General features: G+C 41.6%; 1 protein-coding gene and 1 long non-coding RNA gene across 3 annotated transcripts in view; one reads left to right on the top strand and one right to left on the bottom strand.

Moving 5' to 3' along the window:
- MFSD1 (major facilitator superfamily domain containing 1) overlaps positions 1-25,194 on the bottom strand; it is a 69,008-nt gene that overhangs the window by 5,794 nt on the left and 38,020 nt on the right. Inside the window, exons 9-16 of one of the 2 annotated variants that reach the window (XM_068280920.1) lie at positions 23,774-23,885; positions 22,516-22,572; positions 22,241-22,397; positions 21,677-21,774; positions 19,183-19,295; positions 18,950-18,997; positions 12,323-12,383; positions 7,060-7,229 (exon numbers count right to left, since the gene is read on the bottom strand). In XM_068280920.1, coding sequence (XP_068137021.1) covers positions 7,214-7,229; positions 12,323-12,383; positions 18,950-18,997; positions 19,183-19,295; positions 21,677-21,774; positions 22,241-22,397; positions 22,516-22,572; positions 23,774-23,885 — 662 coding nt within the window. In that variant the 3' untranslated portion in view covers positions 7,060-7,213. Of the gene's footprint in view, positions 1-7,059; positions 7,230-12,322; positions 12,384-18,949; positions 18,998-19,182; positions 19,296-21,676; positions 21,775-22,240; positions 22,398-22,515; positions 22,573-23,773; positions 23,886-25,194 lie in introns of those variants that run through there. The other variant, XM_068280919.1, reaches the window with a different exon arrangement.
- Positions 14-8,124, top strand: LOC137571589 (uncharacterized). The gene is made up of 3 exons (XR_011031379.1): positions 14-113; positions 1,643-1,764; positions 8,026-8,124. It is a non-coding gene; the product is annotated as an uncharacterized lncRNA (long non-coding RNA).

Genomic DNA, 25,194 nt, shown 5'->3' with positions numbered 1-25,194 from the left:
GCAGAATGGACTAGACTGTGCAGCTTTCACTGGCCCACATAAGTTGTCAGACACTGCCAGAGAGGAGGCCAGGCAGAGGACTTCAACGTGCTCAGCAACAAAAAAAACTTTTAGTGAGGACTTCTTTTAAATTCTCTTTTATTGTAGATAGGAATGGGTCCATACAATTAATAGTTTTATTTCACTTTAAAACCAGCAAGGCCTATGGAAAGAGATGCCTGGAAGAAATGGTTTTATTTTTATGGGCATGGAAGCAGGAGATCAATAGACACTCTTGACTGTTAGACTTCCGTGTGATACACACCTCTCTCTCCTGGCGGTTTGCTAAAAAAATCGCCAGGGGGCAGCAAATCTTTTTTTTTAAATTTTTTTTTTCTCGCTACATGATAGCCGCTGCTCAGCGGCATCCCCCCAGCCCCTCCGATCGCCGCCGGCGATCGGCGATCAGGAGATCCCGTTCAAAGAACGGGATCTCCTGGAGGGCTTCCCCCATCGCCATGGCGACGGGGTGGGATCCGCTGCGGCGCGACGGATAGCGGCGGATCGGCGGGTAGCGGGCACTGCACGCAGCTAGCAAAGTGCTAGCTGCGTGCAGCAAAAAAAAAAAAAATTATGCAAATAGGCCCAGCGGGGCCTGAGCGGTGCCTTCCGGCGGCATAGCCCGAGCTCAGCTCGGGCTTACCGCCAGGAAGGTTAAGGTGCGTACACACGTCGAGGAATCGGGATTCAATCTCCCTAGGGAGACATAGCTGGCCAGCATGCACAGACGCATGTCAGCTATGTAGCTGATGACTCGTGTGACGACAGAGTTTAAAACCATAAAAAACAAGTCAAGAATGGCAGCATCCATATTCCAGTACTGACAGTTTTCCTTAATGTTCATCTTTAGCGGTAGTTTTGCAATAAAGTGCTGTCTGTATACCTACCTGCCCTCCTGTCCCTTCTACAGAGAATTAACCACAGAAATGGTCGATTTGGGTAATCACTATTGTACCATTAGCAGCAGGGGGGTTTATGCAGTAATGACTAGTTTCTCCTACTACTAGTCCAGGAAAAGCACCTGAATCATTAAGTCTCAGATTGGCCGGTCATAGTCACTTGTTTACATGTTAGCAGCAGACTAGTACATCAATTACACGATCAAACGGGACTTGTTTCTGTGTTCTCTAAGCCATTCCCATGTGACATTTGTGTGTGTTTTTTTTGTCTGCATGCACACAGCTTATGCTGGTGTATGTGCATGGTGCGCATGGATACATTACGTTAGCTCCCTTGTGCGATTGCTAAGATGCGCTATCTGTCCCAGGAGAGGACATCGGGATGTGTGCTCCTAATCCATTGATAGGTTTGATGCAATGAATGTGTTTGCATGTCTGCACTATGCATGTGTACAGGGCCAGAGTTAGGATGCCTGTTTACCTGGGTACGTCTGCGCAGTATAGGTGACTAAGCATAAGAATGCATTCTTCTGTGAACTAAAACCCCGGCTTTTAACTTAGCTGTAGGGATAACGGTGGTGCCTGGATGAGTGAATCTGTGAATGCATTTGTTTGAACATTTGCATGTGAGAGTGCGAAGGGTTAATAGATTTCAGCCAGTCAATGGCCACTGCACCTGAAAATCTTGTACTGTGCATGTGCAGGACACTCCCAGCAATGGAAGAATGAGTCGACAGAAATGAAACTAGGTCGCAGCGGGGGACCGTACAATCTGTTTGTCCTGACGCACGCACAGGGCGGCTGCAGGGGCCGGTAGATGTAGCAGGTAAGTTAAACTCACTTTTTTTTTTTTTTTTTTTTATTAGTTTAGGTTTCCTTTAAGGTTTCATTATTACAAAATCAAATTGATAAACATTTCAGTTGCTTCGGTTAAACCCTATTTTAAAGTATTTGTATTTGCTGTATTAAGCCTTCCTAGAGAAAGGTTACAAGCATTCCACAGACCATAAAGGTTACAAACCTTCCACTGACTGACTATTCCTGAAATGACCTATTGTACCAAAACAGTGGAAAGTTGCATGCATATATTCCACAGTGCTACGTGCAAATAAAGTGCAAAAGAAAAGATTGATCTGTTCCTCTGACACAGCCTATAGATTGGAGAATCTTATTCGAAAAGAAAAATATATGTAACTTAGTATTCCACCCAAAACTAATTTTACTCCCACTAAAAAGCAGATAAGAATTGGCAGAAACATAATGAAATATTAGACAGTGTGTAACAAAACAGTATAGAATATCCCTATACTATAACAATTATCCCGAAGCCTGACACCCCACAGAAAACCTGCATCAATCCATGAAAATGACTTATCACAAGGCAGCAGACAAGATGCTATATACATGTACCTCCAACATAAATAGCAAAGCTCAGCCTAATAGTTACACAGTGTTTACAAAACACACTCACTGCTGGCCTAGTCATTATTACAGGCACAGCCAGCTACAATCACAGTAAAAGTGGCCATACACTGGTTGATTTTTTTTTCAATCGATATCAGGCCAATTCAAATGTGATTAAATCTGCTAGAAATTGATGCCACACAACATTTCTGGTCGATTTCCAGGTGAAATCAATCTAATCCATTAAACATGCTGTACGGAAGAGATCAATGGTGGGTCAGGGGGGTAGAGGTAGAAACTTCAATTTTGAAGCACTGTAGGCAGCAATGCTAGCCTTACACTCACCTGTCCGCCAGCACACTTCCCAGGTCTTTTCTCCATAGCTACTGGCCCTCCTCCCTGTCTCTTCTCTCCCTGGGTGCCTGTGCCATGTGACAAATGCTAGAGACTAAACACTAGAGGCTTGTAATGGTCATGTAAGGTACCTGCTACGGTATTCAGCTCCTAGCATTTGTCATGCGACACAGGCATCCCCAGGAAGAGAAGAGACAGCGAGGAGTGCCTGCTGGCTATGGAGAGAAAACATGTGCTGGTGAAGGTGATTGTAAAACTTCGCTGCCCCTACCTTCTGCACAGCCTGGGGTGGTGGTGGTGGCGGGGGGGGGGGGGGGGGGGGTCGGCTAAGAGGAGAATGGAGGGGGAGAAGAATAGATCTTTATTGCCCATGCCTAGACTGTAGGCACTCAATAAGTGGAGCTACAAGGTGGCCGGCTAGTTTTGTCACCTAAAGTAGGCAACTCACTCAAACCATGCTCTCAGTGGCATTATGCTAGTTGTCAGCACACTCTAGTGGTTTACAAACAGCAGTGCAATCGTCAGTTGACAATAAGTAATCAAAGTAAAAATAGTTCCTGGCAAAGACAAAATGGGAAAAAAAGATATTACATGAAACAGAGCTGCTTGTGTAAGCCAAGATGCAACAGTATATAGTGTTATGGTGCAATTTTTTCGATGAGATAAATTTTATTCGATTATTCCATTAGATCGAATATAAAGATTTTTTTCAAGCTGTCCAATGGGATTTTTATTGAAAAAAAACAGGATAATCGTTCATTTTTTTTTTTGATGGGAAAAAAAAGATTATTTATGATTCCATCATTTTGGTCGAACAGACAGAAAAATGAGCACCATTAGTTAGAATTTGGGCCTTTCTGTACTTTAAAATGACTAAAATACACAGACCTATAACTCCATTTGGTACATGATCATCCTAAAATCTAACGCAAGCAGCAACATTGTTTTTTCTCATATAACCCACAGATATCTCTGTTCCCTTTAAAGGCCCATACACACGTCGGATTTTCAAACGTTCAAACGACTGGTCGTTCGCTAAAATCCGACGTGTGTATGGGCCTTAAGTCAATAATCCAGCACAAATAGATCAGTTTCTTATAGTAAACTGGAGACAAAACTAAAATAAAAGTGCATCATGATCAGTACATTTTTAAGTGCCCTAAAACGTTCCTTGATTGCACTACATAAAAAGCATTAAAATTCCAAAATTAAGCACTGTTTAAGCTTTAGAACATTAAATTTAAATGAACTCACATAAAAACAGTTTAATGCACAATAAAATTTAAGTCCCAATGGCAGCCTCGAGAGCCTGCGAAACAGCATCATAAAATGCTCAAATGTCAATGAAATGCCTTGTGATCCTGGAGTCAATCCAGTGCATGCCAGTAATACTGTAGCAAACAGCACAGTACATCTGAGCAGGAAGTGCCAAAAGAATATAAGCGCTTTTCAGAAGGCATTGTGGCCTTACTGATGAGACCTGTGACTACAGTGATCAGTTACTGTACCAACAAGTATTAAGTGAGATACTACGGGCAAAACTGAAAATAAAAGCATGTACCTATACACATGTAGGCTAAAGAAATAACTCATGAAAAACTGTAAAATTTACAATGCATACACAATGTAAATTTCTCCCAGAATAAAATGTACTATAATTTTCTTTTTTTTTTTCTCCCTATCTTGCTGACACCATGCCTAGTGGAAAGCCGATTTTGCAGTAGTTTATCTCATGGGAGATTCTCAGTATATATTTATATAGTGCCGACATCTTCCCCAGCGCTATACAGAGTATCTTGTCACTAAAAGGACAACTGAAGTGAGAAGAATATGGAGCCTGCCATATTTATTTCCTTTTAAACAATACCAGTTGCCTAGCAGCAATAGTGTCAGAACACCACCAGACACAGTGGGGAAGTGTGTTTTCCAGAGGAGTCCCAAGACTTCCTAAGGATACAGGAAAAACACAGACCAGGAGCCCCTTATGGTGTAGTATATTAATGTCAAGTTCTGGATAAATATAAAGTTATGAGGTACTCAAAGGCCTCAATTCACGGAGTTTTATCAAACACTTTATCAAACGTTTGATAAACGCTTGATAAATTACCTCATGGGTAAAATCTAATTTTGAATTCACTAAGGTGTTCTATATTTGTTGAACGTTTTATCGGTAAAACATTCTATAAATGCATAACATCTTAGGCCTCAATTCACGGAGCATTATCAAACGTTTATCAAACACTATCAAACGTTTGATAATTTACCTCATGGGTAAAATCTCATTTTAAATTCACTAAGGTGTTATATATTTATCGAATGTTTTACCGATATAACGTTCAACAAATATATAACACCTTAGTGAGTATTTTACCCATGAGGTAAATTATCAAACGTTTGATAAAGTGTTTGATGAACGTTTGATAATGCTCCGTGAATTGAGGCCAAAGGTGGGTTGCAAAACCAGCAACCACAGTATAAAAACCAGTGAGGAAATGAAATGAACATAAAATGGCTTACCTCTAAGAAGAAGGGGATGTAACTCCTATATAGGGAAGAAATTTTAATAATCAGACACAAGAACGATAACACATTTCGGGGAGCCCAGTCTGCTTCCTCAGATCAAACAAAGCAGTGTCTGGGTAGCCAAGGTGCAGAGCGTGTAGCGCCTAAGATCTTTTAGGTGCTCTAAGCTCTGCACCCTGGCTACCCAGACACTGCTTTATTTGATATAAAAAAGAGGACTGTGCTCCCCGAAACGCATTATCGTTTGTGTCTGATTATTAAAATTTCTCTTATATTGGCAGCCCCTCCCCCTTCTTAGAGGTAATACATTTTATGTTTATTACACCCAAGTTTTTTTTTTACATTTTTCCCAGAGTAAAATGAGCTATAAAATTACTTTTCTCTAACTGTTGCTGTCACTTACAGTAGGTAGTAGAAAACTGACATTTTACTCTGGAAAAAAATGTACTTCTTATTTGTATATATTCTTCACAAAACCACTCCGGATCTATACAAAGAGGTCAGCCAGCCTTCCTACTCTCTTGCACGCAATTTTGGTAGTTGGAACTGAGCAACTGCCATGTAAGTGTTTTTTTGAATAAAGAAATACTTGAGAGTCCTTGATTAGAAGATGGACTAGACCCATTTCTATCAGTTCCGTTTTATTTTCACCACCAACTGTAAGTGAAAGCAACAAAGGAAAAATGTAGTTTGTAGTGCTAGTGCATATTACTCTGGGAGAAATCTATATTTATATGGATACATTTTAAATGTTTTTTTTCCACGATAGTGGCCCTTCAAATAACATTGTTGTACCCTTTGCTTGGCTGTTACCTCCTGCATCTTCTTGCACAAGTTGTTGAAAAATATAGTATCATCTTGTACTGGGATAACTAATAATTTTACTCTTAACAAGTGATGGCCACATCAGAGCTACTAAGCGACCTCAGCCATCAGGATTCAATATTGTCAGCTGGGTATTAGCAGTTAACAGTCAACGTTTGGATTATGTAAAGTACATCGACCCCTTCTTCTGCAAGGTTCAGTTCTTTTAGGGAGCAATCGCACTAGTGCACGTAAGGATTTTATATGAGGCTGCTGTGTTTTCAGGAGCCATCTGCGATTTCGCATCACATAAAAGAAAAAAAAAAGGCTTGCAGGGAATCGCCTGCAGTTCCTGCAGACACCAGTGTGCTCACTCCCTGAAAGTCTAAGGGCCCTTTTCCAGCTGAATCACAAAATTGCAAATCGCTAGTGATTTTTAAATCGCTAGGGTTGCTACTTTATCATAGAAATCATGAGAAGTATTTTCCACTACAGTGATTCGATTCGTAAATCACAATCGCATAACAAAATTAATGAAAAAAAAATTGCAATCGCTGGTGTTTGTGATTGCGATTGTTAGCGGAAGAGGGCCCTAAGGGCCCATTTCCACTGGCCGCATTGCCATGGCGCGATGCGATCATTGCGTCACAGCCAGCCACAGGTGCTTCTGTTCGCAGTGCGGCTCAATTATGCTACTATAGGAATCGGATCCGTGCTGTGGAAAACTGCAGCATGCTATCCATTATTTGAGCCGCATCGCGCTGCAAACGGAAATTCATGTCAATGGAAACCATTCCATTGACTTACATTAGATGCAGTCTAAATGCAGAGCGATGATTGCATCGCACCGCGGCTAGTGGAAATGGCTCTTACAGTGAACCTAATCAGAGGCAGGTCTAGAATTCGTATAGTAATATTTCTAGAAGCCCAGAGTTCCACCTTAACATGTACAAACCAAATTGACCAAGATGAAGGGCCCCAATTTCAGCTCTCCGGCGCACTAATCGTGCAAATGTACAAAAAATGACCACTATGGTCTATAGCAAGAACTTCTCCATTACGGTAAGATATTGTAATGAAAACAGGTGTAAAAGTTGACATGGCTATTTTGCAGCAAGCACTGAAGACACTAAATTCTTCGAGTTGGCAGCTTGCTGAGCACTTTCTGCATACGTGGAGATGATAGTTTGCTATTCAGATTCTTCTCTGTAAGAGATTATCATAACACCATGAGTTAAGATGGGAAGAGAGCTACACTGAATTAACTAAAGAGCTGGATGACTATTATGGTGTGAAGTATTACGGACAGGAACTGAACTTCATAATCATAGGAACATTACCATGGAATCATCTGGGAAACAGCGCTGACAATTTTTTACTGTAGTAATTAGAGTAGTAAAAAAAAAAAATTTCAGTAAATCTGCTTGGCCCTTTTTAAGGTCTATTTAAAGGATACCTGAAGTGACATGTGACATGATGAGATAGACATGTGTGTGTACAGTGTCTAGCACACAAATAAGTATGCTTTGTTCCTTTTTTTTCCTTTCTCTGCCTGAAAGAGTTAAATATCAGGTATGTATGTGGCTGACTCAGTCCCGACTCAGACAGGAAGTGACTACAGTGTGACCCTCACTGATAAGAAATTCCAACTATATAAGAATGAGATAAAAAGGGGGAATTTCTTATAAGTGAGGGTCACACTGTACTCACTTCCTGTCTGAGTCAGCCACATACATACCTGATATTTAACTCTTTCACGCAGAGAAATAAAAAAAGGAACAGAGCATAGTTATTTGTGTGCTAGGCACTGTACATACCCATGTCTATCCCATTAGGTCACTTCGGGAATCCTTTAAGAAAACGGCCCATATGCAATTATATTATTCTCCCAAGTTATCGCCTTGTTGATAATTTTCATCTTTTTAAAATAACTTTTCAGCATTTTACAATTTAAAAAAGTACGATACTATCAAAATTAATTTGAGTATTTTCTTACTTGCAGGTGGTTTAAAAGGCATTTTATGACAGGGTGAGAAAATATCACCTAGGAGAAAACCCAGGAGAAGTTAATTGCACATGAGCCAACTTCTCACGAAGGAAATGTAAGGCTAAAATCACCAGGGGGTGGGGGTGGGTGGGGGGGGGGTGCAGCTTTAGAAAGGTCTATTGACTGAAACAGCGCTGCTGTCGCTGTGGATGATGTCTGTTATGCTACTTTTTACTCAATAAAGAGCTTTGATACAACGGATGGTGCAGAACGCTGTAATGAAAACCCCAAATCACCTGGGCAAAATGTGGGGAGCGCTACCTGGTAGAGACAGAGCTTAGGGGTGTAGCTCTGCCTCTACTCACGTCAATCCCCACTGATCACCGCCTCTCCCCACCTCTCTCAGTCTTCTTTCACTGAGAGGGGCGGGGAGAGGCAGAGATCCTTGCAGATTGAAGCGAATGGATGCAGAGCTACAGCAGTCAGCTCTGCCTTCCCGGGCAGTAAAATCCACGACTTTGAAAGTCATGGATTTTGCCCCAGGATTTGGGGAGTTTAATAGTGTAGAAGATGAATGTTAAATAAAAAGGAGCAATTTTATAAGGCTTCAGAGTTTATTTAAGCTTCTGACTGTAGCAAATGGATTGGATTCTATTTTGGGTTTTTTCCATATAGAGTATGTGTCCCCTAGTGTGATATTTTGTCTTACTTCCTGTCCCCATCATAGAACTCTCAGAACCGCTGTCAGTTTATAAGATAAAAGCTATAGCTACAGTTAGTGCCCAGGCACATCCTGATATTGCTCCGCAATACAGGTTGCTGTGCATTTTACAAAAACACATGGCACCTGTGATGCTCTCCATAGAAGCGTTGACCTTATGCAACTATACTTAAAGGAACATTATCAATTAAAACAACTTTTTTAAAATACTTTATATAAAGGGTCCACATTACTACTAGTGCTAGGGGCACTTTATTTGTTCACCCAGGTCTCTCTCCCCGTTTTAAAATAATCCATCATTCCTCACACAGCTGACAAATATACTTCACTGTATCACAGCATGTAGGAGAGTCTGAGGAGAGGACTCATCTGAGGTGGTAACAGGTAGCTAGATGTGCTGTAATATTGCTGTAATATAACTGTCAGGGAGATATGTATATGCTACTCCTGACTGACTGGCTGCTTGTAATGTTACACTCCTGGCTGCATCTACTACTTAGGTTGCTGTGTGCTGTCCATGCCAGGAGTGAGAGAGACATACTGATAAAGATTCTGCTCATACCTTTGTAAGCAGATAAGTGAAGACAAACACACATGCTGAAAACCTGACTCCTTACCATCACCTGAATAAGATTTTAGCAACGTAATTAATAAACTATACTCTGAGGAGTTCATAGCAACCCCCGTGCAGGAACATGGTCTAGTCCTGCAGAGCCCAACACTTTTTGTATCCAAAACTGATGGATGAGTTTACAGCAGAGAGGCAAGAGCTGTGTGAAAAAAATTGCTCCTTGTACTTGTAATGTGTGCCCTAACATACAGCATTTAAAAAAAAAATGTTTTAAATTGATAGTGTTCCGTTAATGCGACAGAGCTGTGTAGTACACAATATGCAGCATTGTGTTGTCAGAACGCAGCACATAAGAATGCCCATCAAGATAGTGCCATGAATGAACTTTCGGATGTTCTCCTTTATCGTATGATGAAATGCTTTGCTGAAATCAGCTCAATGTGTTAGTGTGCCCAGGACTTTGTCTGTCTATCTGATAGATTGAAGTTCAGTGCAGTCACTGGGATATGATCTGTTTAGTCAAGGGGGCTCCCTAAACTGTTTAGTTATTCTGTGTTGCATAAACTACAACAATATTTCTATCATTAACTTGCGCAGCAAACAAAGCAAAGCACAGAAATCAATGAGCTTCCAGGATATCAACACTGCACCCCATCCTTTGTTATTACATATTTAATGCAATATCCCAAGTGGATGACAGGGGACAGACTTAGCAATGAAGTTCACATTCAGGTCAAAATTTAAACCAAAGTGCCAAAAGTTGTATGACGCATGAAATACCAGATCTGCAACACAGGGCTGCTAGAGGGTATGTGACTGAGCAAGAGTTAAAGACGGGGGTCAGATGTTTATTTACCCTGGAAGATCGAGCAAGCAGCAGCACAAGCACAAAAGCAAGGCACCAAGAGAGCAGTTTAGCAGATAACCAATGAAGAATGCATTTGTTATTGTGAAAATCTACCACTGTTGAATTTTCAAGTTACCAAAAGAATATTTTAGGCACTTGGGTTCAGAGAGATGCAACTTCCAATGCTAGTTTTAGTGTTTATTCCCATACGCGATCTAAACATCAACTCATTCTAAAAAGGGAAAAAAAAAAAAAAAGGTACAGAAAGTAAAATAAAGCTAGGTGTCAGATCCCCAACGTGGACGTCACAGCAGATCCGATGCAAGATACGCTGTGACCATCCATGTAAATCATGGTGTCTGACAAGTGACACATACTATGCTATCTACGACATGTCCACGTTCCAAGTGGAGCCCGGAATAGTCGTGCGATACCGAGGACTTTGCGACACGCCACCACAACTCACACAATGTATCCTATAGCGAAGCATAGGATCTGTCAGACATGTCCAATTGTTCGTTGGTGTCCATTGCTGAAAAACTTGCTGAAAATTAACCTCTACTCCCAATCACACATAAAACTGATAAAATTGTCTGAAAACAATGAAGCCTTAGCTTAAGCCCAATCTACAAGGTACGATTCTTTGTACGATTAGATTACGATTCTATTTACGATCCGATTAAATCCGGCATGTCTGATCAGGATTCGATTTGATTCGATTTGCCATTGTTTCGCAATGGCACATCGAATCGAATCGAATCCTGATCGGACATGTCGGATTTAATCGGATCGTAAATAGAATCGTAATAGAATCGTACAAAGAATCGTACCGTGTAGATTGGGATTTAGAGGCAACAGGGAATAGATTACAAGCAGAGTTCATTAAAGTAAACAACATCTGCAAAAAGAATAATAATATTGTAACGGATCAGACATGCAGGGTTTAGTTTTTAGGTAGATGTAGTTAAGGAATATCTCATAGTGCTCTAAGCCCCAAGTCACGAGCACAGATATGTAATGCAATTTCTATTATAGAACTGGGACATGCACTGTCCATGGGCCTTGAAAATATAAATATAATATATATATATATATATATATATATATATATATATATATATATATATATATATATATATATATATATATATATATATATATATATATATATATATATATATATATATATATATATATATATAAAAACTGCAGTAAAAAATGAAAATTAAAGGGAGTCTGTAGTGAAAAAAAAAATTATATATAGGCTCCGAGTCTTATAGAGCCTTTCCGTTTCTCTCCTAGCCCCATTGTTGGAGAGAGCACGCATGGCGCCGAGCTAAAAGCCCTAAACCAGATTCACAATGTGCACATTGCACAGAACAGCAATGGGAAATTAAAAAAGACACTAGAAAGAAAAAAAATAGCCCCCACAGGCAACTGATCACAAGCCACAACCAACCCCCCCTCCCCTCCCCCTCGGTTATATAGGGAAGAAAAAAAAAAAAAAAAAAGCCTGCACGCTGGAAAAGTCCTTATTGGGCTATATGATGATATTCAGAATAGCAAGTACTGTACCAACATTGACATGTTATCTGCCAAGAGTCAAACTTGCCTACATAAAAAGTCAGCCAACAAGACTATCAACCGTGACCAATGAATATCCTGGCTTCCTGGCCTGAACCTAAACACATTATCTGGATGATTGTCATCAACCACTAAAGAGTAATTATAAAGTAAACTGATCACATTACACCTCACGGGTATATAAAATCTTTAACATCATGCTGCACAATACCACCAGCCTCTAAATAACAGCTATAAAATAAGGCTACTTACAAGATTTAATTCCAGTTAGTTTACTAAAGCTTGCACAGGCTTTCTGTACAAAGGGCAGGCATGGAGACCAGGGCTTCCTCTAAACAAGACATAGGGAGAAACTGATATTTTACTTTCCAAGTAAACTGGAGAGTAAAATGCTTACACTCCTCTGCATCAAAGTTCCGTCCTCTGTCAACAAACACACCAATGCCTGCACTGGAGGAGTTATGATGAAAGATGCAGAAGGAATCATTAGGAGGATGCAACATAGCAGCTGTGCAGAAGCAGCAACCAACACCAGCAACAACGAGCTACTGTACACAGTAAAGGACACCTTACAGAAAATAGTACTTACTCAATTTCAGCTTGCTTCTGCAGTTTCTCTCTCTCCCATGAAGATAAGTTCAGATCTCCACCTACAGTTAAAACGGGAATATTTTAAACAGCTTTAAGAACTTCCTAATTTCCATTATTCCATCAACATCTGTGGTATAAAAAGTGGCAAAGTTTACCATGCTCTTCTGAGTCATATCAAAGTATAGCTGAAGAGTTTGTACTACTGCTTAAATGCAGCAACCTACCATAGCAAGAACCTATCTTTAATGAACCCAAGCTAATGTTAACATAAAAAAAAAAAAAAAAAAAAAAAAAGTTTTCACTGTAGGCATATGGACAAATGCAACCACACAAGCACCGATTTACTAACCTTTCAGTACCAGTAGTGATATGGCATAGAGGAGGATGATACATAATACTAATAAAAAGATCTGGCCCATGTTTGGTGAATCACCAATGCACTTCAGTGTTCCCCAACATTAGTGAAACAAGATGGCTGTGTGCCTCTGGCAGCTTTAAAGAGACTCTGAAGCGAGAATAAATCTCGCTTCAGAGCTCATAAATAGCAGGGGCACGTGTGCCCCTGCTAAAACGCCGCTATCCCGCGGCTAAACGGGGGTCCCTTCACCCCCAACCCACCCCCCGCAAAAGTGTGTCGTAGAAAGGTCGCAGAATTTCCCTTCCTGGAGGCAGGGCTAATGGCTGCAGCCCTGCCTCCAGTCGCGTCTGTCAGCGGCGCATCGCCGCCTCTCCCCCGCCCCTCTCAGTGAAGGAAGACTGAGAGGGGCGGGGGAGAGGCGGAGATACGCGCTGACAGACGCGCGTGGGGCAGGGCTGCGGCGGTTAGCCCTGCCCCAACCAGGAAGCGCTCCCCGGGTGTATCGAGGGGGATTTGGGGGTGAAGGGACCCCCGTTAAGCCGCGCTATAGCGGCGTTTTAGCAGGGGCACACGTGCCCCTGCTATTTATGAGGTCTGAAGCGAGATTTATTCTCGCTTCAGACTCTCTTTAAAGGGAATCAGAGAGGAAAAGATAAAGCAGTTACACATACCTGGTGCTTCCTCCAGCCCCATACGCGCTGATCGATCCCACGTCCTCCTCTGCCCGCAGCTACGAGAACCGGCTCCGCGCTGATCCTTCAGTCGGAGCCAGTCTAAGCGTAGCAGAGGTGCACTCTTTGCGTATCTCTGCAGGAGTGTATGGAGAGATACGTAGAGGGCGCACTTCTCCTGCGTAGCCTGGCTCAGATGACGTCACTGGCAGGAGCCGGTTCTCATAGATGCGGGCAGCATGTAGAAGCTTTCCAGAGGCGCCAATAGAATAAAAGTCACTTAAACTAGCTTAAAAACGATGGGGCAGTGGTGGGCCTATCCCATCCATGCAGACAAAGCAAACAAAGGAAGGACTGTGGCATCAGTCAAACAACAATTTTATTTATACTCTACAGTAAAAAGTTTTTACTGTGGAGTATAAATAAAATTGTTATTTGACTGTTGATGCCACAGTCCTTCCTTTGTTTGCTTTGTCTGCATGGATGGGATAGGCCCACCACTGCCCCATCGTTTTTAAGCTCGTTTAAGTGACTTTTTTCATCTATTGCCGCCTCTGGAAAGCTTGTACATATTGCTAAGTCCACCCTTGGTGGAGGGTTGTACCCATCTTCTTCCCATCTACAGAAAGCGACTTTTAATCCTGAGTGGGGTCAGGTTAATCTCCCCACCTGCCTTCACAGTGGTTGCCTAATGGTAACCCTGGTTTGTGAGTATTAAATTGTTATATTACTCATTATTAATTATCATCTATACAATATCACACTATTGGGCTCTTGATGTCCCCCCTCCCTTAATCTAGTTGCGGGCAGTAGTAGACGGCGGCGTGGGATCGATCAGCGCATATGGGGCTGGAGGAAGCCCCAGGTATGTATAACTGCGTTTTCATTTTTTATTTTTTTTTTTAGATAAGGTTCCTCTCTGGTTCCTTTTAAAGAGAAACTCCGACCAAGAATTGAACTTTATCCCAATCAGTAGCTGATACCCCCCCTTTACATGAGAAATCTATTTCTTTTCACAAACAGACCATCAGGGGGCGCTGTATGGCTGATATTGTGGTGAAACCCCTCCAACAAAAAAATTCTCAGGACCATGGTACTCCTGGCAGTTTACTGTCTGTGAACCTTGTTGCATTATGGGAAATAGCTGTTTACAGCTGTTTCCAACTGCCAAAACAGCAAGCAGCAGCTACATCACTTGCCAGCAGTAAACATGTCCCCATGTGATAAACGTCAGAAAATAAATCAGGGATTTAAAATATTTTACAATGGGCAAACACTGACTAAATTATTTATACATAATGTAGAAATGAAGCACTGTATTACATTATTTTCACTGGAGTTCCTCTTTAAGCCTAATATCAACTGTGAAGTATTGCATTAAATGTTTTGTTCTTCTGCATTTGAAGAGACATTGGAAAGCAGGTTAATATTTGTAGACCCCCTCATTAAATGTAAGCAGAATGGATTTTGGAATGAAGGCACAGTTTAGCATTATGCTCAGCATCCTAAAAAACTAGCTGCTATTCTTTGCATAGAAGAGCTGTGTTTGTGAGAGACTTCATAGTGCATCAGATCAAACTGCAACTCAGTTGCCGAATAGCTTAACATGGTCGTGTATGTAGTCAACTAATATGGAATCACACTAACTCAGGAGACCAGGGTTCAGATATCGGCTCTTCCTGTTCAGTATGCCAGCACCTATTCAGTAAGGAGACTTTGGGCAAGACTCCCTAACACTACCTACTTTCCACTGAGCGTGCCGTAGTGGCTGCAGCTCTGGTGCTTTGAGTTCAAGAGGATTATGTTCTATAAATTATTACATTACAGTCATACAGTGGACCTCACTCAAACTACCACTACATAGACAGGTGCTTCGAAATTCAGAGATAAGTTCACATAACACCAACATCTTTTTCAGGGCTTTTACTGAACCAAGGAGCTTTATACTTTTCATCAAATTTAAATTTTGTTGAGTTGAAATATGTATGCACTAACTCCACGACCTGCTTCAGTGTAAAGAAAACATTCAAAACCCTTTAAAAAATGCATATACAGTGGCTTGCAAAAGTATTCGGCCCCCTTGAAGTTTTCCACATTTGGTCATATTACTGCCACAAAATGAATCAATTTTATTGGAATTCCACGTGAAAGACCAATACAAAGTAGTGTACACGTGAGAAGTGGAACGAAAATCATACAGGATTCCAAACATTTTTTACAAATAAATAACTGCAAAGTGGGGTGTGCGTAATTATTCAGCCCCCTGAGTCAATACTTTGTAGAACCACCTTTTGCTACAATTACAGCTGCCAGTCTTTTAGGGTATGTCTCTACCAGCTTTGCACATCTAGAGACCGAAATCCTTGCCCATTCTTCTTTGCAAAACAGCTCCAGCTCAGTCAGATTAGATGGACAGCGTTTGTGAACAACAGTTTTCAGATCTTGCCACAGATTCTCGATTGGATTTAGATCTGAATTTTGACTGGGCCATTCTAACACATGGATATGTTTTGTTTTAAACCATTCCATTGTTGCCCTGGCTTTATGTTTAGGGTCGTTGTCCTGCTGGAAGGTGAACCTCCGCCCCAGTCTCAAGTCTTTTGCAAACTTGAGGTTTTCTTCCAAGATTGCCCTGTATTTGGCTCCATCCATCTTCCCATCAACTCTGACCAGGTTTCCTGTCCCTGCTGAAGAGAAGCACCCCCAGAGCATGATGCTGCCACCACCATATTTGACAGTGGGGATGGTGTGTTCAGAGTGATGTGCAGTGTTAGTTTTCTGCCACACATAGCGTTTTGCATTTTTGGCCAAAAAGTTCCATTTTGGTCTCATCTGACCAGAGCACCTTCTTCCACATGTTTGCTGTGTCCCCCACATGGCTTGTGGCAAACTGCAAACGGGACTTCTTATGCTTTCCTGTTAACAATGGCTTTCTTCTTGACACTCTTCCATAAAGGCCAACTTTGTGCAGTGCACAACTAATAGTTGTCCTATGGACAGATTCCCCCACACTATCAGAGAGTGGTACCAGGGAAATAAATAGCAAACACCAAGTCCGTAAGGACAGGCCCTTTCGGTACAGGTGTATACAAGCGTATAAACTTGCTAAAGTAATAATCTAAAATAGATGAATGTGAGATCACATTGTTATGTGACCCCTCAGATGGGGAACTGATATACAAATGCAAAGCAAGCTACACCACACTCTGATAGGATATACAGAGTGTGGGGGATCAGAAAGGACCTCCACACTTAGTAGCTTGCTTTGCAATTGTATATCAGTTCCCCATCTGAGGGGTCACATAACTATGTGATCTCACATTCATCTATTTTAGATTATTACTTTAGCAAGTTATACGCTTGTATACCCCTGTACCGATAGGGCCTGTCCTTACGGACTTGGTGTTTCCTATGGACAGATTCCCCCACCTGAGCTGTAGATCTCTGCAGCTCATCCAGAGTCACCATGGGCCTCTTGACTGCATTTCTGATCAGTGCTCTCCTTGTTCGGCCTGTGAGTTTAGGTGGACAGCCTTGTCTTGGTAGGTTTACAGTTGTGCCATACTCCTTCCATTTCTGAATGATTGCTTGAACAGTGCTCCGTGGGATGTTCAAGGCTTTGGAAATCTTTTTGTAGCCTAAGCCTGCTTTAAATTTCTCAATAACTTTATCCCTGACCTGTCTGGTGTGTTCTTTGGACTTCATGGTGTTGTTGCTACCAATATTCTCTTAGACAACTTCTGAGGCTGTCACAGAGCAGCTGTATTTGTACTGACATTAGATTACACACATGTGCACTATTTAGTCATTAGCACTCATCAGGCAATGCCTATGGGCAACTGACTGCACTTAGACCAAAGGGGCTGAATAATTACGCACACCCCACTTTGCAGTTATTTATTTGTAAAAAAACGTTTGGAATCATGTGTGATTTTCGTTCCACTTCTCACATGTACACCACTTTGTATTGGTCTTTGTATTCGGATTCCACGTGAATTGATTCAGGTTTGTGGTAGTAAGCTGACCAAATGTGGAAAACTAAGGGGGCCGAATACTTTTGCAAGCCACTGTATATAGAATTTGCCTTAAAGAGGAACTCCAGTGAAAATGTAATCAAAAAAGTGCTTCATTTTTACAATAATTATGTATAAAATGATTTAATCAATTTTGCCCATTGTAAAAGCTTTCCTCTCCCTAATTTACATTCTGACATTTATCACATGGTGACATTTTTTTACTGCTGGCAGATGATGTCACTGGAAGTAGCTGCTGCTTGCTTTTTTGGCAGTTTAAAACAGCTGTGAACAGCTACTTCCCACAATGCAACAAGGTTCAGACAGAAAACTGCCAGTACCATGGTCCTCACAGTTTCCTGTGAGGGGTTTCATTAGAATATCAGCCATACAGCGCCCCCTGATGATCTGTTTGTGAAAATGAATAGATTTCTCATGTAAAAGGGGGTATCAGCTACTGATTGGGATGAACTTCAATTCTTGGTTACGGTCTTTTTTCTTTTTTTTTTAAACAAACTTTTATTAAAAGATAATGACAATACAGTAAAATCTTCATCTTATGCCAATAAGCATCTTATTTTACAACACATTTCAGCATTCAAAAAACAATATTTGCCTTCCCCATAAAATTCCAACAGTTGGCACTTGTTCCCAAGTCATCCTTTTTTACCCTCTTAACCCTCCCTTCCCCACGGTTTGTCTTTAAAGAGAACCCGAGGTGGGTTTGAAGAATATGATCTGCATACAGAGGCTGGATCTGCCTATACAGCCCAGCCTCTGTTGCTATCCCAAACCCCCCTAAGGTCCCCCTGCACTCTGCAATCCCTCATAAATCACAGCCACGCTGCTGACAAACAGCTTGTCAGAGCTGGCTGTGTTTATCTCTATAGTGTCAGTCTGCTGCTCTCCCCGCCTCCTACAGAACTCCAGTCCCCGCCTGCATCCCTTCCCTCCCTGCTGATTGGAGGGAAGGGACAGGGGCAGGGACCGGAGTTATGCAGGAGGCGGAGGAGCAGCTGAGACTGACACTACAGATGTAAACACAGCCTCACAGCACGGCTGTGATTTATGAGGGATTGCAGAGTGCAGGGGGACCTTAGTGGGGTTTGGGATAGCAACAGAGGCTGGGCTGTATAGGCATATCCAGCCTCTGTATACAGATAACATTCTTTAAACACACCTCGGGTTCTCTTTAACGACGGTCTGTGGCAAGATGTTCAACGTCTTAACCACTATTACTATAAAGAATCCCTTTCTTAACCGGTAGCAATACCTCCTTTTGCGCCATATGTACGAAACCACTGATTAAAAAAAAAAGAAAGCTAATTTACAAAGCTTTTGTATTCCACTTGGATGTGTTTACACCTATCCAGGCTGAAACTCACCAGGCTGGCGAGGCAAAGCAGGAGTTCTTTATATTTATTTATAGTTCAAGTGGTACTGTACATGTGAACAGCTGCTATAAGCAACACAGATAAATTCAGTGTTTTCAAGTCACCCATCACACGCAACCCTGCCGAACACAATGGTATATAGCAACACAAGGTCCTATTACAAGAATGAAAGAAGTTGTGTTTATTTACCTCTAAGCAGATTCACAAAGTACAGCATAACAGCAGCTATGATGGCCACTATAAAAAAAGAAAGTAAAAAATTAAACTTCACAAGCTATCATTATTCCTGTAATAAAACATGAAAATCCACTTCCGATTTATACTGTATGTCAACAAAAATATACTAAAACCTCAATGTTCAATGATAGGACAGCTTTCATCCATCAATAGGTTAACTCTGCTGGTGGTAACTGAAGACTTACTGCAAATGCAAGCACTGAAGAAGACTTCCAGGAATAGGTAGCCATGTGAATCCAGGATTATGCCAGAAACAATGGCAATAATGGCAAGTCCAAGGTTCTGGATGGATTGCATGCTGAAACAAACAAGATGTTTAGTCTTATAGTCACGTGACTTTTCACCCAATAAGTAAGCATGAAAAGCGCTGTGTCCCCGGTTAGCAGTCTCCAACCGATGGGCCAGAGACTGCTCTCTGCTGCTGAGGGGGGCTTCGGAAATCTACGGGAGCCCAAGTGCTCCTGAAGACTGGTCACTCCATACTGTGCATGCGTACAATTTCTCGCATACTCGCACATGAGCAGTAGGGAGCCGCCGATCGCTCCCTAAGCCTCCCACAGCGGGGTATTTGAACAGGGGAACCAGCGCTGGAACGAGCGAACCATGAGAGGAATGAGGAGGCTCTATAGGACCCAGAGCCTTCCATCTCCTTTGAAAAGTCTTTGCGGTTTTTGTTTTTTGATTTGCTTTAGACTGCCGTTAAGGTCTGGTTCACACTGGGCAGATCAAAAACTGATCTGTGTAAAAATTGATCTGTGAAACAAATCACTTTTTAACCACTTCAGCACCACAGGGTTTTTTGCTTAAAAACCAGAGCAATTTTCACATTTTAGCGCTCCTCCCATTTATTCACCAATAACTTTAATGCTACTCATCAGATGTAAATGATCTACTTCAGCACCACAGGGTTTTTTGCTTAAAAACCAGAGCAATTTTCACATTTTAGCGCTCCTCCCATTTATTCACCAATAACTTTATTGCTACTCATCAGATGTAAATGATCTATATCTTGTTTTTTTTGCCACAAATTATGCTTTGTGAGGGTGATATTTGCTTTTAGTAATTATGTTATTATCTGTGCATTTTAAAGGGAAAAATGAGAAAAAAGAAAAAATACACTATTTCTCCATTTCCATCCACTATAGTTTTCAAATAAACAATGTTACCATAGGTAAAACCCACACATTGTATTTGCTAATTTGTCCTGGTTATCTCAACATTTAAATAATATGCCTAGTACAATGTATGGCGATAATATATTAGTTTCTGGTTTGTGTTTTTTATTTTCTCATTGTACTCTATCAGTAATTAAAAGCCCTTATCTTCATGATTAACAGTAATACACTCTCATGGCATACATATTTTAAAAGCTAAGTCCCTAGGGTAATTATGTATTCTCTTTTCAATGCTGTCACTTTTGTTGTATTTACAAGTATTTATTTGGGGGTATAGAGTACATGAAAATAACAGTTTTATTGCTTTTCATTCAGTTTTCCGGTAAAAAAAAAAAAAATCACATGACTTAGCCCTCAGTTGTCAAACAACACAAAATCTATTCTCTCACTTGTCACGGTTAAAATGATACCCTATATACATAATCAGATAGCTTATTGGGCATACAGCACACTGTTTACCACAAGTATGCCTATTTGCTCCCCTGAGCTTCAGATGAAGTTTTGTGGGGAATAGATAAGCGTAGCAAGGGATTCAAAGTGGTTAATAGGCATCAGATTTTTGATCCTTTCTATCAGCACACAGTCAATACAACGCATCCGTCACTCCAAAAATATCGCAGCCTCCCCAAACTTGTGGAGCCTTGTGAACGCCTCCTATTGATTAAAATAGGATTTGTTCACCTTCTCCTGGAACTAGTCTGTGGCCAGTAAGTTAGAAGCAGTGTTCCCCAACCCTGTCCTCAAGGCCCACCAGCAGTGCACGTTTTATGGAAATCCACAAAGGTAGTTAATCAGCTCTGCTGAGACACTAATTACCCCTCCAGTGATTGTGTGTGGTGTCCTGCAAAACATGCACTGTTGGTGGCCCTTGAGGATGGGATTGGGGAACTGTGAGTTAAGCTGAGTACACATGTACGATAACGATCATTTGAAAACGAACGATAACAACAATCGGACCGATAATTGTGCGTCCCAAATTTTCCAACGATGGTTTTTTTGGATGATAACGACCGTTATCGTTCAATGCGACCGATCCAACCCGGCGGATTTTTTCGAAAGATAATCGTTCAATCGTTGCAGTGTGTACAAAGATCATCCGATAATGTTTATCTGTGGAGTAGTACGCATGTTCTTATTGCCTGTCATAACGTCACTTCCGTTTGCGCACGCATTTTTTTATCGTTCGTCATTCAGTACTTTATACATATATCGTTCACGTGTGTACACAATCGTTCATTACGAACAATCTTTTCGGTCTAATTTGAATATCGTGTAAATGTCACGAATCGTTCGTAACGAACGATCTTTATCGGACGTGTATACGAACCTTTAGAGGATGCAAGCCTTCACTGAGAACTTCTGAGAGATTGACACCGCTCTATAGGTTGAACACTCATTTATCCACATTCAAAGTCCCAATATTTACTGGAAATTGTACAGGAACTTCAGATATTGACAATAGAACATAAAATAAATAAATAAATAAAAAAACAAACAAACTTACAATCCATAGGCAGTGCCCAGCTGATGCTCTGGAACCACAAACGCCACCATCGGCCACAATGCACAAGCCAGAAGAGAATAGGAGACACCCAGCAAGCTCTGTAGAAAATAAGCATCTATCAAAAAGGCAGCTGTCTCAATCTCTTAAAGGAGTTATTAAGGCATTATTATGCAAAATAAGTGCTATTTACCCCGGGCTTCGTCCAGCCCCAAGCTCCCAGCATGTCCCTCGCCACACCTCCGCCGTCAGCTGCCTCTCCCTCCCGGTCCCCAGCAATGACGTGAGGTCGGCCTGTACTGCGCCTGCGCGAGTGGCGCTGTCGATCACCGCCACGTGGACCGGAGTGTATTGCGCAGGAGCAGAACTACTGCGAACGGCTGACGGTGGAGCTGCAGCGCGGGACAGGCTGGGAGCTTGGGGCTGGACGAAGCCCCTGGTAAGTAGCACTTATTCTGCATAATAATGCCTGATAAATCCTTTAAAGAAGAATCTACCTGGATACATGAATGCATCAATGAAAAAAAAAAAAAAAAGTAAAAATATGTGGAGACCTCTAACACTTACCATAGCAATCCAGGGATTCCAGAAGGTAAAGGCCAGCATAATGTGAGAGGCAAGGGTGCAGACCACAGCACACACCACCCACAAAATGTTCTTCCCGACACGATCCACCACAAAACCAAACACAGGCGAGAGTGGTGCCGAGATGATGTAGACCACGCTGCACAACAAAGAAGCAAGCTGACTACATACACCACAACATTTACTATGCAAACAGACTCACAGAACATCATCAGTAACATTCACTATGCAAACAGACTCGTAGAACATTATCATACCTGTTTATTGCACCAGCTTGTAGAGGCGAAAAATGGAATTTCTCAATGAAGAAAACCCTAGTTGTAAACAAACAGATTATAAGTCACATATTTGAAATGTTACTAACAAAGACTAACAGTGTATATGACTTTAAATATACTGACTGAACCAAAACTAAAGGTTTCTTTATGTTGTAATTACATGACAACACCTTGCATGCCAAAGAGCCATTATGAATGGGACACTCTGTAAAACTGGTTGAAACGCTACAGAAACACAGCCAGCCAAGCTATCTAATATGTGACATGATGAGATTAACATAGGTATATATAGTACTAGTCCTCCTAAGAAATTGCCTGAAGTCTACTTGTCAGCAGTAAAGATTGAAAGGTCTAGCTAGGTAAGTTTAAAAATGTATTTCTCCTGTAAAAAAACTTTTATAATGTAATAATAATATAATTATTACTAGACCTTAGACCCATTACAACAACAGGCGCTAGGCCACGGCCCCTCACAACCCCCTCTCCCCCTCCTGCCACACCACCCACAATGAGGGGGCACATGCCCACAGCACACACGCTAGCCCCCCTGCCCTCTTCCTCCTGTAGTGTGTAACATCCGTACGCTTCAAACAGACACAGGGCCAGAGGGATGCAGGAACACAGGTTTTATTGTATAGGATTGATGTATATAGCGCCAGCCTCTTCCGTGGCGCTGATAGGTTTGATATTTTTTTCTTTGTAACTTTAGGTAAAAGTGTACCCTTAAAGCAAATCTGAAGCAAAAATAAACTTATGAGATAATGAATTCTGTGTGTTGTACGAATAATAAATAGAACATTAGTAGCAAAGAAAAGAGCCACATATTGTTTTCCAGTACAAGAAGAGTTACAAAAACTTGTCAGACCTGCCAAAAATGTCAGAAAAACCTGATATGCTGCATGCTTGTTCATCTAACGTTTCTTTGCTACTGATGTTTTGGAATGCCCTATAAACTATATGGAAGGAGCACAATTATGCAATGAATAAGAGTTTGTCTCGGATCCACTTTAACCAAATCCATAGCCTTTGTGAAAATTAGACTAAGGAGAGGAGTCGATAGTTTCATAAACTGAGGAGTTGGATGATTTTTGTACCGACTCCACAGCCCTGCGTACTACACATACAACTCATCTCATAAATTTATTTTCGCTTCAGATTAGCTTTAAGTAATGTTTATATACAAGTAAATGCAATGAAAATGTATTCTATGTGAGAACTATATATACACCATACTCACTTGCCAAGTCCAATGAAAGGAAACACAGCAACGTAGTAGCAGACACATATCAAAAATATTAGCCAGAGACTGAGAGAAAAGTCCTTGACGTCTGTCAGCTTGATAACTTCACCTAAAAACCAAGGCAGGAACAGAAGAGACTTATTTCGTGCTGGAAAGATTATGGACAATCTTACAGAAGGCGAGATAGGTGCCTTGGAAGAAGCTTGTGGCCATCACACCACTCATGCACTCTGGTCTGCAGAATACACACACATCACAAATAGGAATACATACCCCATGTTGTGACCGGAAATTTTTTTCAGCCAGGTGGCATGAAAAATTAGGGTGGGGTGGGATAGGCAAACACAGGGCTGGTGTTTACACGGGGCAAACTGGGCAATTTCCCAGTGCCACAAAGCCAGCTAACGGGCCCCCAAGTCTCACACCAACTGATAGTCTCTCTTCTGAAAATGCTACTAGCTGCAGGAACGCGACTCGGACAGGAAAAACGGAACAGGAACGGCACGGGGAAACCCAGAGGGACCGGGTGGGCCTCAGGGGGCAGGAGGAAGCCTGAGGTGAGTATAAAACGGACACTACTTTCGTCCCAGGTTTCCTTTAAATTTAGAGCTTATATAGTCTCATCCCCACCGCAGATCGCTTTTCGGATAGTTATCGTTTTTAAAAACCGCTCCCATTGACTTGCACTCAATGCACGGTAAAATCATTTTTTTCAATAAATTGTGATTGTGGCAATTTTGGCACAGTTTTAATGCCAGTCAACAGGAGTGTGTTTTAAAAACGAAAACTATCCAGAAAGCACTCTGAGGTATGACTCCAGCAAGCAGCTTACCTCCAGGAGGGCAGCAGCATGCGGAGAGAAGCCAGAAACTGCCAGAAGAATAGTGAATACTAATGATACAGAAACACACAGCTCTCCTGTCCCATGTGTCAGCAGCAGATCAAGAGAAAGTTTTAGAATCATCTGCATGAACAGCACTACTGCCCCCTAGCTGCAAGTCTTTGCATCATGCCCCCAAACCGCCGCTCCTGTGGGCCACAAAGGCCCACTTTCACTTTCGTGACATCTAAAATATTGTCGCTAATCTCGGGGGGGGGGGGGGGGGGGGGGCTATAGCGTGGTGGTGGGGGCGCTGAGTGGCGGTGTGGGGACACAGAGAACATGCCTCTGTGCCCCAACTGCCCCCCCCCCCCAAAAAACACCTCGGGTTCTCTTTAAATGCTGTTTGTGTGAAATCTTACACAATAGTACATGGGTAGATCTTTTTTCCCTATATCTGCTTTCCATATTACATTTATCCTCAGAAACTGCCTCTAATTACCTGACGACTTTGCAAGTTTTAACAGGAGCTCATAAAGGCATGGATGCCTGAAATAGCCCATTCTGTGCAAGGTTTAATCCAAGGTTTCTGTCTGTC

Source organism: Hyperolius riggenbachi, chromosome 4, assembly GCF_040937935.1.
Source record: "Hyperolius riggenbachi isolate aHypRig1 chromosome 4, aHypRig1.pri, whole genome shotgun sequence".
NCBI classification, from domain to species: Eukaryota; Metazoa; Chordata; class Amphibia; order Anura; family Hyperoliidae; genus Hyperolius; species Hyperolius riggenbachi.
The sequence above is the reverse complement of the archived record's forward strand: the minus strand, read 5'-3'. Positions and strand labels throughout refer to the sequence as shown.